The sequence below is a fragment of the Puma concolor genome, chromosome B3, assembly GCF_028749965.1.
Source record: "Puma concolor isolate L17-30 chromosome B3, mPumCon1.1.hap2, whole genome shotgun sequence".
In the NCBI taxonomy this organism is placed as follows: domain Eukaryota; kingdom Metazoa; phylum Chordata; class Mammalia; order Carnivora; family Felidae; genus Puma; species Puma concolor.
Genome location: NC_141672.1, coordinates 12664689 through 12680816, shown reverse-complemented (window position 1 = coordinate 12680816; position 16128 = coordinate 12664689). Strand labels below are relative to the sequence as shown.

At 52.1% G+C, this 16128-nt stretch overlaps 1 protein-coding gene across 2 annotated transcripts in view; it reads left to right on the top strand.

Moving 5' to 3' along the window:
• Window positions 1–16128, top strand: part of RIN3 (Ras and Rab interactor 3) — a 124306-nt gene that overhangs the window by 98144 nt on the left and 10034 nt on the right. For both annotated transcript variants that reach the window (XM_086708951.1, XM_086708950.1), the window contains exon 7: window positions 1110–1418. In XM_086708951.1, coding sequence (XP_086565077.1) covers window positions 1110–1418 — 309 coding nt within the window. The remainder of the gene's footprint in view (window positions 1–1109; window positions 1419–16128) is intronic.

Below are 16128 nucleotides of genomic sequence, written 5' to 3'. Positions count from 1 at the left end.
TATCATGATCAAACATGCCTTAGCAGGATTATGCTGGTTGCTGTGCCGAGAATGGATAAAAAGGGGCCAGGGCAAGAGGCTACTGACATAACTCAGGCAAAAGACAGCCCAGGTTGAGGTGGTAGCCATGGGAGTGGTAAGAAGTTAGATTCTGGGGGCGCCTGGGTGGCGCAGTCAGTTAAGCGTCCGGCTTCAGCCAGGTCACGATCTCGCGGTCCGTGAGTTCGAGCCCCGCGTCAGGCTCTGGGCTGATGGCTCAGAGCCTGGAGCCTGTTTCCGATTCTGTGTCTCCCTCTCTCTCTGCCCCTCCCCCGTTCATGCTCTGTCTCTCTCTGTCCCAAAAATAAATAAACGTTGAAAAAAAAAAAATTAAAAAAAAAAAAAAAAAGAAGTTAGATTCTGGATATACTGTATTCTTGAAACTAGAGTCAAGTGGATTTGAGAATTCAAAGAGAGACATCAAAAATAATGCTACCAGGGGCACCTGGGTGACTCAGTCGGTTAAGCATCCAGCTTTGGCTCAGGTCATGATCTCAAGGTTCGTGGGTTCAAGCCCCGCTTCAGGCTCTGTGCTGACAGCTTAGAGCCTGGAGCCTGCTTCGGATTCTGGGTCTCCCTCTCTCTCTGCCCCTCTCCCACTGCCATTCTCTCTCTCCCTTCCTCTCTGTCTCTCTCTCTCAAAAATAAACATTTAAAAAAAAAAAAGAAAAGAAGATTTCTACCAAACATTTACTGGGCACCCAGGTCCTCCGCGTACAACTGCACAGGTTGTATACTGCACAACTCCCATGTAAACAGTGCCCTTTGAAGTTGTACATTGGTAGGCAACCCTGTGAGAGTTTAATAAGTACCACGCCCTATGAAAAGTGTCAGGATATAAGGTTTCAGTCCCAGACGCTGCGCCAGTGTCTTGGCAGTGTGGCTTTCTGTTGAAGGTACTACACTGTCCCATGTGTCAGAACTGCAGGGCATAACTTCTGGGGCATCGAGTGTGTCCTTCCAGGGACAAGGAGATGGGGACACCACACTGTTGAACACTAAAGCCTGCTGGTAGGATCCCGGCCGCTGGGTTCCTCACCGGCCCGCTCTTGCCCCCCCACCCCGCACAGAAGCGATTGTGGAGTCTGCCTTGTACAAGTGCGTCTTAAAGCCATTGAAAGAAGCCATCAACTCGTGTCTGCGTGAGATCCACAGCAAGGACGGCTCGCTGCAGCAGCTCAGGGAGAACCAGCTGGTGATCCTGGCCACCACCACCACCGACCTGGGCGTGACCACCAGTGTGCCGGAGGTGCCCATCATGGAGAAGATCCTGCAGAAATTCACCAGCATGTACAAGGCCTACTCGCCGGAGAAGAAGATCTCCATCCTGCTCAAGACCTGTAAGCTCATCTATGACTCCATGGCCCTCGGCAACCCAGGTAGGTGGGCAGGCAGAGGAGCCCGGGCTAGGGGCTCTCTCTAGGAACAGCACTATTGTTTGGTCTCTGACCCCGTCCCCGTCAAGGACTCCGGAGCCCTTAGCAGGCGCCGGGGAGGCCTTTCCAGGTTCAGAGCCCTGTTGGGGCAGGACGAGGCATGGCGGAGTGGAACCCCGGGCACCTCTCCAGCATTACCTGGGGGTCACGAGGGGGCCAGGATTAGCTGCCACGATAGAGCACGGCACACAGGCCATGCTCAGTGTGTGTGTTGATCAGGAGAAGGTGCTATATTCGTGTCCTATGGCTGCCGTCACAAAGGGCCATACACGAGGTGGCTGAAACAGCACCAATTGATGGTCTCATGGTTCTGGAGGCTGGAAGTTCAAGATCAAGCTGTGGGCAGGGTCATGCTGCCTCTGAAGGCTCTGGAGAAGAGTGTGTTCCAGACCTCTCTTCTGGTAGCTTCTGGTAGTTCTTGGCTTGTGGCAACACGCTCCAGTCTTCACACGACATTCTCCCTGTGTGTGCGTGCGTGCGTGTGCGTCCAAACTTCCCCATTTTGCAAGGGCATCAGTCACATTGGATTAGGGGTCCTCCCTACTCTGGTATGACCTCATCTTAACTGATGACATCTGCAACGGCCCTATTTCCAAATAAGGTCACACTCCTAGATACTGAGGGTTAGGGCTCCAACGTACGAATTTTGGAGGGACTCAGTTCAACCCACAACAGCCACCTCAAGCAGTTAGCATTTATTGTTTGCTCACGACGAGGTTTGGCAGTTATGCTGATCAGGTCAGGCGTGCCTGAGCTTGTCTGGGCTGGCTCATGGGTCTGTGGTCAGTGGGGTTGTTTGGAGGCTGGCTGGGCTAGGGCGGCCTTGCTCATATGTTGGGGGGCTGAGTGGCTGTTCACTGGTCTGGAATGCAGGTTACTGGGCCATGTTTCTCTTTCTCCAGCAGGTGAATCTGGGCCTGTACCCATCACTGTCACTGGGGTCCAAGAGAGCAATTGAAGCCTGCAGGGCCTCTTAGGATCTGAGTTGGACTGGCACAACACAATTCTGACATTTCACTGACCTATTTAGTCACAAGACTGGCTCAGATTCAAGGGGCAAAGGACTAAACTCATTTGATAGGAAGAGCTTCAAAGTAACATTGCAAGGGGGTACAGATGTAGGGAAGGGAATATTGGGACCATTTACAATCCGTTTACCACAGCACTCCTCTAGCAGACAAGAACAGGCATTATTGCACCATGGTGTATGCCTTGGTGAACAGAACGATGGCTGGATTTTATCCCCTGATCACCTCTTCAGCTGGATGCCCTTTTGCAGTGAGCAACCTGTGTGCCCGTACATGACAGCCGTGGTAATGCAGAGCAAAAGGATTGTTACCTTTGTTGTCACACAGACGTGGGTTTAAATTTCTGATCTGTTGCTTACTCTCTTTGTGACCTCAAATAATTAACTTCACCCCTTAAAGCTCAGTTTCTTCACCCAAGGAAGCTGTTTTACAAAGCGGAAACTCAGACCCCTAATAGTTCAAAAGCCATACTCAGTCACTTATGAATATTAGAAGCAACATATAAAATGACATGTAAAATGTCAACCTCAATGCGCAGGACCTAACAGACCCAACAAATGGTGGCTGTTTTAGGGGAGGGATTCTCTCCATCTACCTTGGAGAAGAGCAGGCCCGTTTGGCCATAGGCCAGCAAAAAGCAATTGAGGGATGGTGCAAGGTCCCCTTCCCCTAGGAAAGCTCCCTCATAGGCCTGGTACTGGCCACCATTCCAGGTTGGAGTCACTCTTTGGGGTTAAATTGACTTGTGTCCCATTGCTGTCATTAGAACGAACACTGTTCCCTCTAAGCAGATACCATGTTCAGTTAGAGCCGTTGAGCCGCGCCTTCAGCATTTAGCGTAACGTTGGAAATGTGACTGGAAAAGAGACTCTGGTAGTGGGGACGGTATGGCAAAGTGGAGGTTTTCTTATCGTGGGGCGGATGTCAGACTTTGAGACCCAGCGTCCTGTGCAGTCCGGACCCCAGAGAGCAGTCCAGCATGTGAACTCCACAACCAAGTAAACTCCTTAAAAATCCCCAAGGAAATAAGGTGAGGGCAGCAAGCAGCCTTCAGAACCCCGAGCTCTCAATCAGAGTTCGACGTGCTTGGTCCCGAGGGTGTGGGGCCCTGGGAAAGTATCCGGTGTGGCTCACGGCAGCAATGTGGAACGGAAGGTTAAGACCCTGTTGTCAGGTGGCAAGGGGCCGGCCAGGACCTTCTCAGTCCTTCCCAGAGCCAGGCTACCCCAGATGTGCAGCAGCTGGGGAGGGGAGCTCGGGGTGTCCTGCCCAGTGTGGGCAGGGAGCAACAGTACAACCGGATCGAACCAGAGAGGAGCCAGAGCCCCGCAGGACCCTTTGCTGGGAGCAGCCTCAGAGAGAGAACAGAGAGGCTGGCCTGGGACCTCAGAGGCATGTGGTCGGGAAAGATCCAGGTTTCCTTCCCAGCTATGTGACTGTATCCTGGCTACATAGGTGCTTGGAGCCTTAGTTTACCCCTGTGTTAAACGGGCAGAGCCATACCCACCTTATGGGGCCATCACGAGATGTAATTAAGTCTGTAAAGTTGCATCTAGCTCAGCGGCTGTCACTTAATCAGGGCAATTACCTTCCCTGTCTGAACTCCTCATTTGGGGAATCATTTCTCCCGGGGCCGCGCCGAGGCTCGGGGTAAAATCCGAGCTAAGGACTCTGCAGACCCTGAGACGTTATCAGGGAGACGGTCTGGGGCCTGAAGGGGACAGTTCCATTCCCAGTAAGTCCTGGTTTACTCAGAAGCCTTGGGCTTTCTGCAGTTGTTTTAAACACCCTATTTCTTGCCAGTGACTTCAAACACCATGATTCTTGCTGACCGTGAATTTACTCACTCAGACCTTACCAGAGACCAGGGAATGGGGGAAGGAATAGCTAATGTCGAGGGAGAAGGAAAGGAAAGAAAGGCAGTCGCTGGAGAGGATGTGCCCAGGCAAGGCACATGAACGAACAGAGAGGAACGAGGACGCTCAGAGTTTCCCTGTCCTCGCGGGAGGGAGGCTGGACTCTTCTCTGCTGATTCAGAAGCCAGCTCCAGGCAGGGAAACTCTGAGCCCAGAAATTCAGGCCAGGGCCGGGGCTCCGTGGGAAGATTTCCCCGCTGGGAACAAATGAGTCTCTTGTCAAGGAGCAGTGTGTTCCCCTCCCGCTGCTGGGGGAGCACTGGGCTGTGAGCCCGCGGGCTTCCAATCTCACCTCTGCCATTAGCAGGCTGGGGCTGCCCCGCTCCGAGCCCCGGCTTCCTCACCTGGGAGGAAGCAGCTTCTGCCAAGAAAAGCGGGGGCTTTGGCCTCGTTCATAGACCTGGGTTTGAACTGTAGCTTCAGTGCTGTAGCCTTGGACATGAATCTCATGGGGCCTCTGCATGCATATGAAACAAGGATGATAAGACCTGCTAATCAGGTTGTCATGCAGGAGCGGGGAGAACACCTAGAAGGCATCTGGATGTTTTCCATCCAGGAGGGACTAATCTCCTAGGGACTAATCATCTCCTAGAACCTTGGTTTTCTCACTCATAAAATGGGTTTGGGAATGCCTCTCAGGGCTGTTTCGAGGACCAGATGCAACCAAATACTTGTGTGAGTGTCTGACATGTTAGGATGCAGGAATGGCTGCTGCCTCCCCACCACTCAGTGGTCTCCATGCTGGGTTCCAGGAGGCACCCCAGGGGCCACCAAGGGGACACAACACAAGCTGGGCCACGACCTTGTTTGTCCCTGTTTTACACATGGAGTCCCACATGGGATTTTGTTTGCAATAACCAGTTCTGCTGCTAAATATTTTAGCTTTTAAAACTTCCATTTGGAAATGGGTTCAGACTTCACAAAGCTTGAGAATAGAAATACTACATTAAAGTAAGAACATCCAGGGGTGCCTGGGTGGTTCAGTCAGTTAAGCGTCCCAATTTGGCTCAGGTCATGATCTCCCGGTTTGTGGATTCAAGCCCCTCGTCTGGCTCTGTGCTGTCAGCTCAGAGCCTGGAGCCTGCTTCCAATTCTATGTCCCCCCCTCTCTCTGCCCCTCCCCTGCTCTCGCTCTGGCTCTCTCTCCCTCCCTCTCTCTCTCTCTCAAAAATAGATAAACATTTTTTAATAGGAACATCCACATACCCTTTGTGGATTGTTAACATCTTGTTTCATTGGCTTTATCACTTAAACACTCTCTCTGTGCATACATAATGTTCTTCCTGAATCATCTGAGCTTAAGTTACTTACATCTTGGCCCTTTACCCCTAGATACTTTTCTAAGAACAGGGACATTCCCTTGCATAACGACGGTAAAGTTGTCCGCTTTGTAAATTCACGCTGATACAATATTTTTACCTCGGCCACCCTCTGTATTCCGGCTTGTCACTGGAGCTAATAAGGTCCTTGCTGGCTTTTCCTCCTCCCGTTCTGGATCTGGTCAGGAGTCAGGTATCACAATTAGCTGTCATGTGTCTCTTACCTCCTTTAACCTGCAACATTTCCACAGCCTTTCTCTCTTTGCTTTTTTATGACATTGATGTTTTGCAGGAATACGGGTTTCCCTCCCACCACCCCACCCCCTCACCGTTGGTTCTTTTTGATGAAAGTTCCTCATTTTGTGTTTGTCAGATGTTTCCTCATGATTAGATTGAGGTTATGCACTTGCAGCCAGATCCCGACTGACTCTTAAATTCTCTTCTGACTTCGACATTCTGCGATCTTAGGACCCGGCCCCCTATCCCCAGACACTCAGCCGACACCTCCCTCCTGCCAGATGCTTCCCGAGGCTTGCTGCTCGAAAGTGTGGTCCGCAGACCAGCAGCCCTGCATGGAAGCTCTGGGAGCTATCGGTGGCCCCGTGAAAAGGCACACTCCAGCTTGGGTCCCGCCTACCTCTACCACTGACCCACTCAAAGCCGAAAACAGCCCTTCCCTCCCACTCCCACCCCCACACCAGTCCCCTCATCTCCAGGGAAGAAGCTCCACCTGCCTACCTCTGACATGACACTGGCAATAGCCTGTGGTGTCCCTGTGGCCTGGATGCTGGCAAGGCCCGCTGGCGCACAAAGAGAAGGACTGAACTTGGAGACGTCTGAGTTAACTGGCCGGGCCGTCTTTCCCAGAAGGGTATTGTTCTTTATGCCCAGGGTTCAAAAGGACCAGGATTTGAAGCCAACGGCTCCTCACTCCAAAGCCTGTGCTTTTGTGACTATAGGCAGCAGCCAGCCTAGAGACAGATCCCAAGGTTCCTGAATCCCAGTCACGTGCTTCCTCTACGGTGGCAAGTTTAGGGGCCCGAGTCAGGCAGGGCAGGTGTTCGTGGAGACAAATGGCTTTGGGTAAGCCTGGCCCTCCATCCTGCAGCAAAGACCAGACTGGGTTGCTCATGGACTTCATGAGGCTGGGGGAGAGCAGCCAGAACTTCTAGAATCATTTCTCCTGTTGCTTCCACAAACAAGCTCTTCCCACCTTCTCAAAGTCTAAGAACCTTCTCAGTGTCGAAGAACAGGGTTGGCCCCGCCCCAAAATGCAAGAGGGAGGAAGGAGGAAGGAGTGTGGGGTGTACGTATGCGGGGCGCTTCCTAAAAGAACAGGAAGAACCTTCTTTTGATGGAGAGCAGGCAACAGGAGGGGGGCAATGACGGCCAAGAGGTTGCCTTTTTTCTGTGCCTTCAGTAGTCCGTGTAAACACCCAGATGCCATGCCGCACGAGATGCAACCTGGCCCCTGACCCTGGGGGAGGGGTGTCCAGCAGCCAGGTGTTTGGATGGAAGGGCCAACGGGGTGGTGGTCTGAGGGTCCTGGAGCCCCTCTAGCCCCTCACCATTCACCCCACTCGCAGACATCGCAGAGCCAGCTGGGAATCTATAGCTGGTTCAGGTGGGGGCAGAGGCTGCGAGGGCAGACCCCGGGGAGCCTGTGACATTGACCAGGGGTCAGGGGGACACAGAGGGAGGTCAGGCTCTTGGGTTTTTTTTTTTAATCTGTGTTAAAAAAAAAAAAGTCTCCTCCGATTTCTGATACAGAAGTCACTAATAATGTTTGTTGTTGAAAAAAGATGATGAGTATCTTGTTGGATTTCTTTCTGGTCTTCTTGAAAGAGATATAGATAGGTAGATAAATAGGTCATTAGTTAAGGAAAATACTTGCTGCTATATTTGCTAACATATTGATACATATTATATATATATTGCTATGTATTATAGCTATGTTGCTAATCCCCGCAATCTCTTACCCAATAAAAGTGCATTTCTCACTCATGTAAGTCCAAGCGGGTGGAGAAGGGGGGGCGGGGCTCTGCTGCATCGAGTCATTCAGGGATCCAGGCCGAGGGAGACTGTCTGAATCCTCCTGGGCATTGACATCCAGGTGACAGAGAGAGAGAGAGAGAGAGAACACAAGGGCCAGGCCTGGAAGCAAAGCACAACCTTGCTTTTACGCCCCCCACCGCACAACAGAAATGGCGCTCGGGCCCTCTAGGATGTCGTGCTCTGAGCATCAGAAGACACGTTGCCCTCCTGGCTGGCATTTCTCACATGCCGGTAGCCCGACGGGCACCGTGTTCATCACTGCCCACCTGTCTTGCCACCGAATCCTCAGAACCCCTTCTTGAGGTTAGACACTATTGTTGCCCCCACTTTAGAGCCGAGGAGACTGAGGCTCAGCGAAGCTGGGCAGCACACTCAGCGTCATCCCCGAGCAGGCGAGTGGAGCCAGGTCCCGCGCCCAACCGTGCGCTGTCCTCCCTCTCTGGGGTGTCCTGGGGTCAGCGAGGACCTCAGAGAAGTCAGGCCCGAGTCAGAGGAGGCCTCGCGCCTTTTCCAGCCAGGCTTGGACTTTGGGCCGCAGGGCTCTGAGCCCGCGGCCTGTGTGGCTGGACTGGCTCGCGGGCTGAGCTCTCCGAAGAGGAACCTGGTGAGCTGGAGTAATTTCCTCGGGGATGCGGTGTGGCTCAAAGCAGAACTGAGGCTTAAGCGGCGTCTGCAGAAAGCCCACACGACCCAACGGGGCAGCTTTGGAGGGGGGTTCAGTGGGCGGAGGGCTGGCTTCTCATCCCACGTCAGCCACAGACTGCGGGGAACCCTCCACCCCTCTTCCCTCCTCCCTGGGCTCCCGCTCTTTCAGCCGTGCAGCTGCAAGTAGTTCAGACTAGACCAGTGGTTTTCAAACTGGCAGCCGAGAGCTCCCCAGAGGCCACAGACATAGCCGAGGGCCATTTGCAGGGGACAGTGGAGGGAGAGAAGAGCAGGCCAGCCCCCACGGTGAATCAACCAGAGAAGCCAAGTTCTTCCTAAAATACCCCTTAATGAAAGGCTTCCCTGGGCGCCTGGGTGGCTCAGTCAGTTAAGCGTCAGACTCTTGATTTTGACTCAGGTCGTGATCTCACGGTTCGGTGGGATCCAGGCCTGAGCCAGCCTCTGTGCTGACAGTCGGGAGCCTGCTTGGGATTCTCTCTCCCCCTCTCTCTGCCCCTCCCCAGCACACACGTGCTCCCCCCCCCCAAAAATAAATAAACATTAAAAAAATGAAAGTCTTCCACTATAAAAGTAAACTGAAAACCTCCTGTTACAGGTGCTGCTCTCTACTTCCTACCATCCCGTGTGTTTATCAAATAAGTTCATTCATTCAACAGTGGGACTAACAAGAAATGACAATAGGGATGTTAACAGGAAAACCCAGTCCCTGTTTTTAAGATGGTCACAATTCAAGTGGGATAACGGAGCATTAAACAAGTGACAGTCATACCGTGTGACAAATGGTATCCATTCATTCATTTAGCAGATATATTTATTAAGAACCCAGTGCGTGGGGCATCTGGGTGGCTCAGTCGGTTAAGCGTCCGACTTTGGCTCAGGTCATGATCTCGAGGTTCATGGGTTTGAGCCCTGCATCAGGCTCTGTGCTGACAGCTCAGAGCCTGGAACGTGCTTCTGATTCTGTGTCTCCCTCTCTCTCTGCCCCTCCCCCGCTCACACTCTGTCTCTGTCTCTGTCTCTCTCTCTCTCTCTCAAAAGTAAATAAACATTAAAAAAAAAAAGAACCTAGTGCAGGTCAGGCACAGTGGAAATACTGGATATGAACAGTGAGCACGATGAAACCCTTGCCTTCACAAAGCTTTCATTCTATGAGGCGAGGCAGGTAATCAATAAGAAACCAGAAGCATAAACTATGTCATTAGATGCTGAAACGTGCCAACAGGCTGAATCAAACACGGAGAAGGGTCTGGGGAATGTCAGAGGTGTTTGCCGCTCTGCATTGGGTGGTCAGGGGAGGCCTCTCTGAGTTAATGTACAGTATCCGTTTTCCCATTCTGCAGGGACAGGGCAGGGGAAACCCATCATAAGGGCATTAACCTAGTTTGTGGGAAGTGGGGGTCTTCAGTTAATACTTCCTGGAGGAAGGAAGTGACTTGAAGTGGGAATCATGGTGGAAAGTAAGAGTCAAAGTACATCACAGTCCTGTACCTTGTCTGCCCCAGGACTATTGCATCAGCCACCACTTTCAGTAAGAGCCCGGTCAACAAATTTGGAGGGACAGTTATAGTAAGATGATACACCCTTCCTCTATCTAGATCAGGAGTCTGCAAACTATGGCCTGCAGGCCAACTCTGGCGCCCTACTTGATTTTGTAAATAAACGCATAGAAACAGCCACACCCATTCATATACAGTATCTGTGGCTGCGTTTGTTACAACTGCTGAATCCAGTAGTTGGGATAGAGACCACATAGCCCTCGAAACTAAAAATAACTACTACCTGGCCCTTTACAGAAAGATAGGCCAACTGCTCATTTAGATCATTGAGAAATGATCTAAAACCTAATTTTTAACCCAACCACTCACTTGAGGTTCACAGCAACCTGGCATGACAATCGGAATTAATTTTTTTTTTTAATGTTTATTTATTTTTGAGAGAGAGCAAGAGACACAGAGTGTGAGTAGGGGCAGAGGCGGGGCAGAGAGAAGGCTCCAGGAGGAGCAGAGAGCAGGCTCCAGGCTCCGCGCTGTCAACACAGAGCACGACGCGGGGCTTGAACTACGAGCTGTGAGATCATGACCTGAGCTGAAGTCGGACGCCCAACCGACTGAGCCACCCAGGCGCCCCCAGTCTGAAGTCTGAGTGAGTTTTATCATCAGCCCGTTTTCACATGAGAAGACTGAGGCTCAGAGTGAGCGGTCCCAGATCACACAGTGAAGGGACAGAGTTGGGGGCTTCCTGATGCAGTACTCACACGGTCTGCACGAGGCGAGCGCATTCAGCGCCTTTTTATCAGAACTCTCCTCGAAAACCTGCCCGCCGATGAAATATGCATGAGGCACCGAGCCAGCCCTTTAATGTGTGATTGCCCACCGCCCCCCACCCCCCATACCTACTGATGGAAAACAGATGTGACTTTGGCATGAAAAGAAAGCAGAAATCACTAGGCACTGCAGGCTGTGGCCCAGCAGGGCTCTGGGAGGCACAGCCTGATGGACGTGGTCTCTGACCCGTGCAAGCCAGATGTTCTGATCACGGAGAATTACTTTGGAGCTGTGCCTCTGTATCCCAGTGCTGCTGGCTGAGGCCCCCTGTGCACAGGCTGAGCTCATGCCTTGGGCTCCTGGCTTCACGGGAAGGAGACCGCAGCCCTACCTAGCCCTGGAATATCAGAGAGCTGGAGCATTTAAACAATGCTTGTGGCTTATGTTTGTCTGCAAGTAGCTATCAAGTCAGAGAGTCTGTGTGGGCCTTTCCCACCTACATCAGCGAAGAGAGACCCAGATTCTAGTCATAGATCCATCACTAACCGGCTGTGGGGCTTTGAGCAAATTTCTCTGGTCTCTGAACCTCGGCCTCCTCACAGTGAGATTGGGCTTGATGAATCCAGGGCCGCTGGTGTCCTGAGTCAGCTGGTCATGCCATGAGAGCTAATCATGTGCCTCTCTCCCGTTCCACGTTCGTGTCGGTAGCTTGAAATGGGCCGCTGTGGAAATATTTATACCACAGAAATTGGCAAACCCTGCAAATCAGAGCTTATTTTTCCCTTCGGAGAGGCAGTTGTTGGCCATTTCCCAGCTCACCACTGTCTAAGACCCACAGAGGATCCTAGTATCCTTGACCATGGCCCCAGCCCTGGACAGGACAGAGCGGAGGCCAGTGGGAGCACACATGTGGCTCCATTCAGTCCGTTGTCAATGTCCAACATCCCAAGCCCTGTGCTGGGGACTGGAAAGGCAGTGATGGGGCAGAGGCTCAGAAAGGTTAAGAGACTTGCCCAAGCTCACCCAGCCTCCGTCCTGGCCCTCGAGGAGCTCATAGTCCAAGGAAAAGGGCAGCCTCTGAAGTCGAGGTGTTTGGGAGCTGGAGCAGGAAGTGCTCACCTGTGCCTGAGGATGTGGGAGACGGCAAAGAAGGAGAAGTTTGTTCGGGAGAGCTAGGGAAGGTGTCCCCGGGAGAGGGAAATGGGTGTGCAAAGGCACGAGGAATGGAGTTCGGGGAATGGCCCATGACTCAGCACGGAGGAATTTGTGTGAGAAGGTGATGAAGGCAGCATGTCGTTCTGAGCTGGAAGTTGGAATATAGAATAAGCAGTGGTGGCTGGGGGCAGTCTAGGAGGGCTTCGTGGAGGAGGTGGACTTGAAGGAAGAATGTTGAAGTACCAGGTACCTGGGATTGTGGGTAAGAAAAAGTTGGGTTCAAGTCCTGGTTCACCACATCCTAGCCATGCAACCTTAAGCAAGTAGCTTAACTTCACTGGGGCTCACTTTCCTCATCTATAAAGTGGGCACAATGGATCTAACCCACCTCACAGAGTTGTTTTAGGAATCCATTGGTATAATATTTATAAAATATGCTTTGCTTTTAGAATGGCCCACAAATGTTGGTGCTGTGTGGGAGGGGGAAGGTAAGGACAAGCCATGCTTGATAGGTGACTGTGGCAAATACCAAGGGGCCAGAATGCAGGTGACTTGTTCTCAGGCCATCAACTAGACAGTGTGGCTGGAAGAGAGTAATCATACTGGACAGGTGTTTATGGGCCCAGTTGTGGAAGGCCTTGAATGTCAGGGTAAGAGATCCAGACCTGATTCTCTAAGCAGGGGGGAGCCATTGATGGTTCTTGAGAAGAGAAATAGCATGATCAGAGCTATACTCGCAGGAGATGGGTTAGTGGACAGAGTGGATCAAAGGACAGAGACCCTGCTGGGAGGGCAGGCGTAGGGAAGTAGGGCCGGAAAAAGCAAAATGTGAGTGCAGGGAGCAGTTAGAAGGAAGATTCGTCTGGGACTCTGACCTGCCTGGCCACAGGGAACAGAGAACCCCAGAGGAAGAAGGGGACTCCCAGGCCTTGCACCCTGGGACGGGGGGCAGGGAGCCGTGGGCTCCTTGACAGAAATGGGAAAGTTTGCAGCCAGGGCTGGTTTCCAGGAAATGACAAAACACTTGGTTTGGCCCCTGGTGAGGGGAAGGACTCGTGGGGTGTCTGTAAAGGTCCACCGGAGCCTGGGGAACTTGGGGAGGCACCCCTTCCTGCTCACCGCTGCTGTGCCCTGCTCTGTGTCCCGGGGAGACAGAAAGGGGATGTTCACGGGTAGCTGGAGGGACAGTCGTGGGATCACGAGAGCCCTTGCAGTAGGTGGCTAAGCAGAATGTGCTGGGGACTGAGGAAGTGGGCCCCAAAGCCCTTCCTGAGCATTGGCCAGGCTTCTCAGGGAGAGCATGGGGAGACAAAGAAACACATGAACCACATTCTATCCCCCACAAGGCACAGAGCCGCAGTCCGGAGGGCCTCTGAATCCTAAACTTAGGGCCAGAGCTGGACCATCCTTGCTGAAAGTCACTGCCCCCGGAAGCAGAGCTTCTGGCCCTTAGAACTATAGACATTTGGGGCTGAGTAAATCTTTATGATAGAGGGTTGTCCTGGGCATCGCAGGTGCCAGTAGCACCCCCACTCTGATGTGACAACCCAAAAGGACTCCAGATACTGCCAAGTGACCCCTGAAGGGCAGAACCACGCTGGCGGAGAACCACTGCTCAAAAGCAAATTTGCTTGCCTGATTGTATCCCTTGGTGAGCTATTAACACAATACCAGGACGAAATCAGTGTTCTAGTAAAATTCAGTAAAAATTCAATCAGCTCTAGGCCGGTGCGTGAGTTATAGGTGCATTCCAAAAGGCACAGGACTGTTTCACATCAGTTCCTAACTCGTAACTCAAACAAGAAAAGAATCTCCTGTAGGCCAGGATTCTAATAATTAAATTATCAGCATGAAAAACATCTCCCGGCACAAAATCTTTCCCCAGGAACTCGTTGGTTGTGTCTCTGGCTTATAAAGGTTTAGGGGAGAGCTTTCTCCAAAACGGATTAATTTTGTGTAGGGACGGGACAGGAATTTTGAAACAAATAACCAGAGAGCCTCGGAACACAGAGCTGCAGGGGTGCCTGGGTTGGCTCAGACAGTTAAGTGTCCGATTCTTGATTTCGGGTCAGGTCATGATCTCATGGTTCATGGGTTTGAGCCCTGCACCAGGCTCTGTGCTGACAGTGCGGAGCCTGCTTGGGATTCTTGCTTTCCCTCTCTCTCTGCCTCTCCCCCCCTCAAAATAAGTAAATAAACATTAAACACACACCTGTGCGCGCGCACACACACACAGAACTGGAATGGGAAGAAGGCATTTCCATGGGAGCATGTGGGAGTGCTATGGGTAAATCCTTAAATCCTTGTATAGAATTCTCACCAAAATCCTATGGGATGTCGTGTAATCTGTGGCACATCATGCATGACTAGAAATACAGGCTCAGAGAGGTCAAGCAGTTAGCCCAGGTCACACAGCTGGTAAGAAGTGCATTGAGGCTCACGCTCTGGGTCCGGCTCTGCTTTTCAGTGCTGTGTGTTACCAACCCCTTCAGCCTGTTTATTTCACAGGTGGGAAAACGGAGGCCCCTTGAGACAGCAGAATAGAGACGTCATAATAGCTCACTTTTCCGTAGCACTTTACAGGTACCAAACACTTTGCTGTTTTGCTCACCTTATTCTCTCAAAAATCCCAAAAGGCCATCAGGGCTCGTGCTGCTGGCCCCATTTTGCAGATGTAGGAACTGAGTGTGGCCAGGAAGCCGGCCACAGGGCACACTGTTTTCTGGGAAACCGACCAAGGATGGGTTGTAAGCAGAAGGGGCCCCCATGGGAGAGACATCGTCAGAGGCCCCCGCGGTGCCAGCACTGTACCGTGGGGAGCGTGGAGGAGGAGCGCGCTGGCCTGTGCTGGAGAGGCGTGGACACACGGAGCCCACGGAAGCGCGGCTCGATCGTGCCTCCCGGCACCCAGGGGTGGACGGCCTGTGCAGGCATGGGCAGCGGGACACAGGGCCTCCGGAGGGGCTGCTAAACTCAACACTGAGCTTCCACTCTTCTCAAACCTCTGTCACACCATCTCCTTTACTCACATCTTTCTGGTCCCTCCTGGAATCCAGAAAAAATCAGATCTTATTACCTGGGCAGGTGACACCCAAGGAATAGGGTGGTTAGTACAAGGGCCTAAGTGAATGAATGAATGAATGAATGAATGAGCGAGTGGGTGGGCTCTTATGAGCAAGACTCCTCCTGGGGCGCCTGAGGGGCTCAGTCAGTTAAGCATCCGACATCGGCTCAGGTCATGATCTTACAGCTTGTGGGTTCGAGCCCCGTGTGGGGCTCTGTGCTGACAGCTCGGAGCCTGGAGCCTGCTTCCAATTCTGTGTCTCCCTCTCTCTCTCCCTCCCCCACTCACGCTCTCTCTCTCCCTTCAAAAATATATAAACATTAAAAAAAAGAGGGGGGGGAATGCCAATGTGCCAACTGAGGGACTCCAGGGGATTCTGTCCTTGTAGGAATTCTTCCCTCCACATCCAGCCCGTGCCGTTGTATTGCCAGTCAGTCACCAGAGCCATCCCGGAGCCCAACAGGGGAGGCATCTCATAGGCCCACTGTCCACCCTTGTCTCTGCCCCAAAGCATCTATTATTGTCAAGATCCTCTGAGCCATGAGAACATCTCCCACAAAAGCAGAAGTGATGAGTTATTCCTTTCAGAGGTATTTACGTGTTAAAAGAACCCCTCAGGACAGGGCCCTGCTTAACCCAATACAGTGAAGGTTGAATGGTGGGATTTCCAACCACGTAGTACTGATTGAGGGAGGGCTTTCTGTTTTGCAGATGCAGAGGGAGATGTGGTTAAAAGGGACAGGGGAGGGGCGCCTGGGTGGCGCAGTCGGTTAAGCGTCCGACTTCAGCCAGGTCACGATCTCGCGGTCTGTGAGTTCGAGCCCCGCGTCAGGCTCTGGGCTGATGGCTCAGAGCCTGGAGCCTGTTTCCGATTCTGTGTCTCCCTCTCTCTCTGCCCCTCCCCCGTTCACCCTCTGTCTCTCTCTGTCCCAAAAATAAATAAATAAATAAATAAATAAATAAAAACGTTGAAAAAAAAAAATTAAAAAAAAAAAAAAAAAAAAAAAAAAAAAGGGACAGGGGACCCTCCCGAATACATCACTGTTAGACAGCTGCTTCTGGATGGCTTCCTGAATAAGTGTGACATGAACTTGACTGTCAAGCAAGCAGCGAGGGTGGGAGGCACCTGGCTGGCTCTGTCGGTGGAGGGTGCAACTCGTTCTCAGGGTTGTGAGTTCGAGCCCCA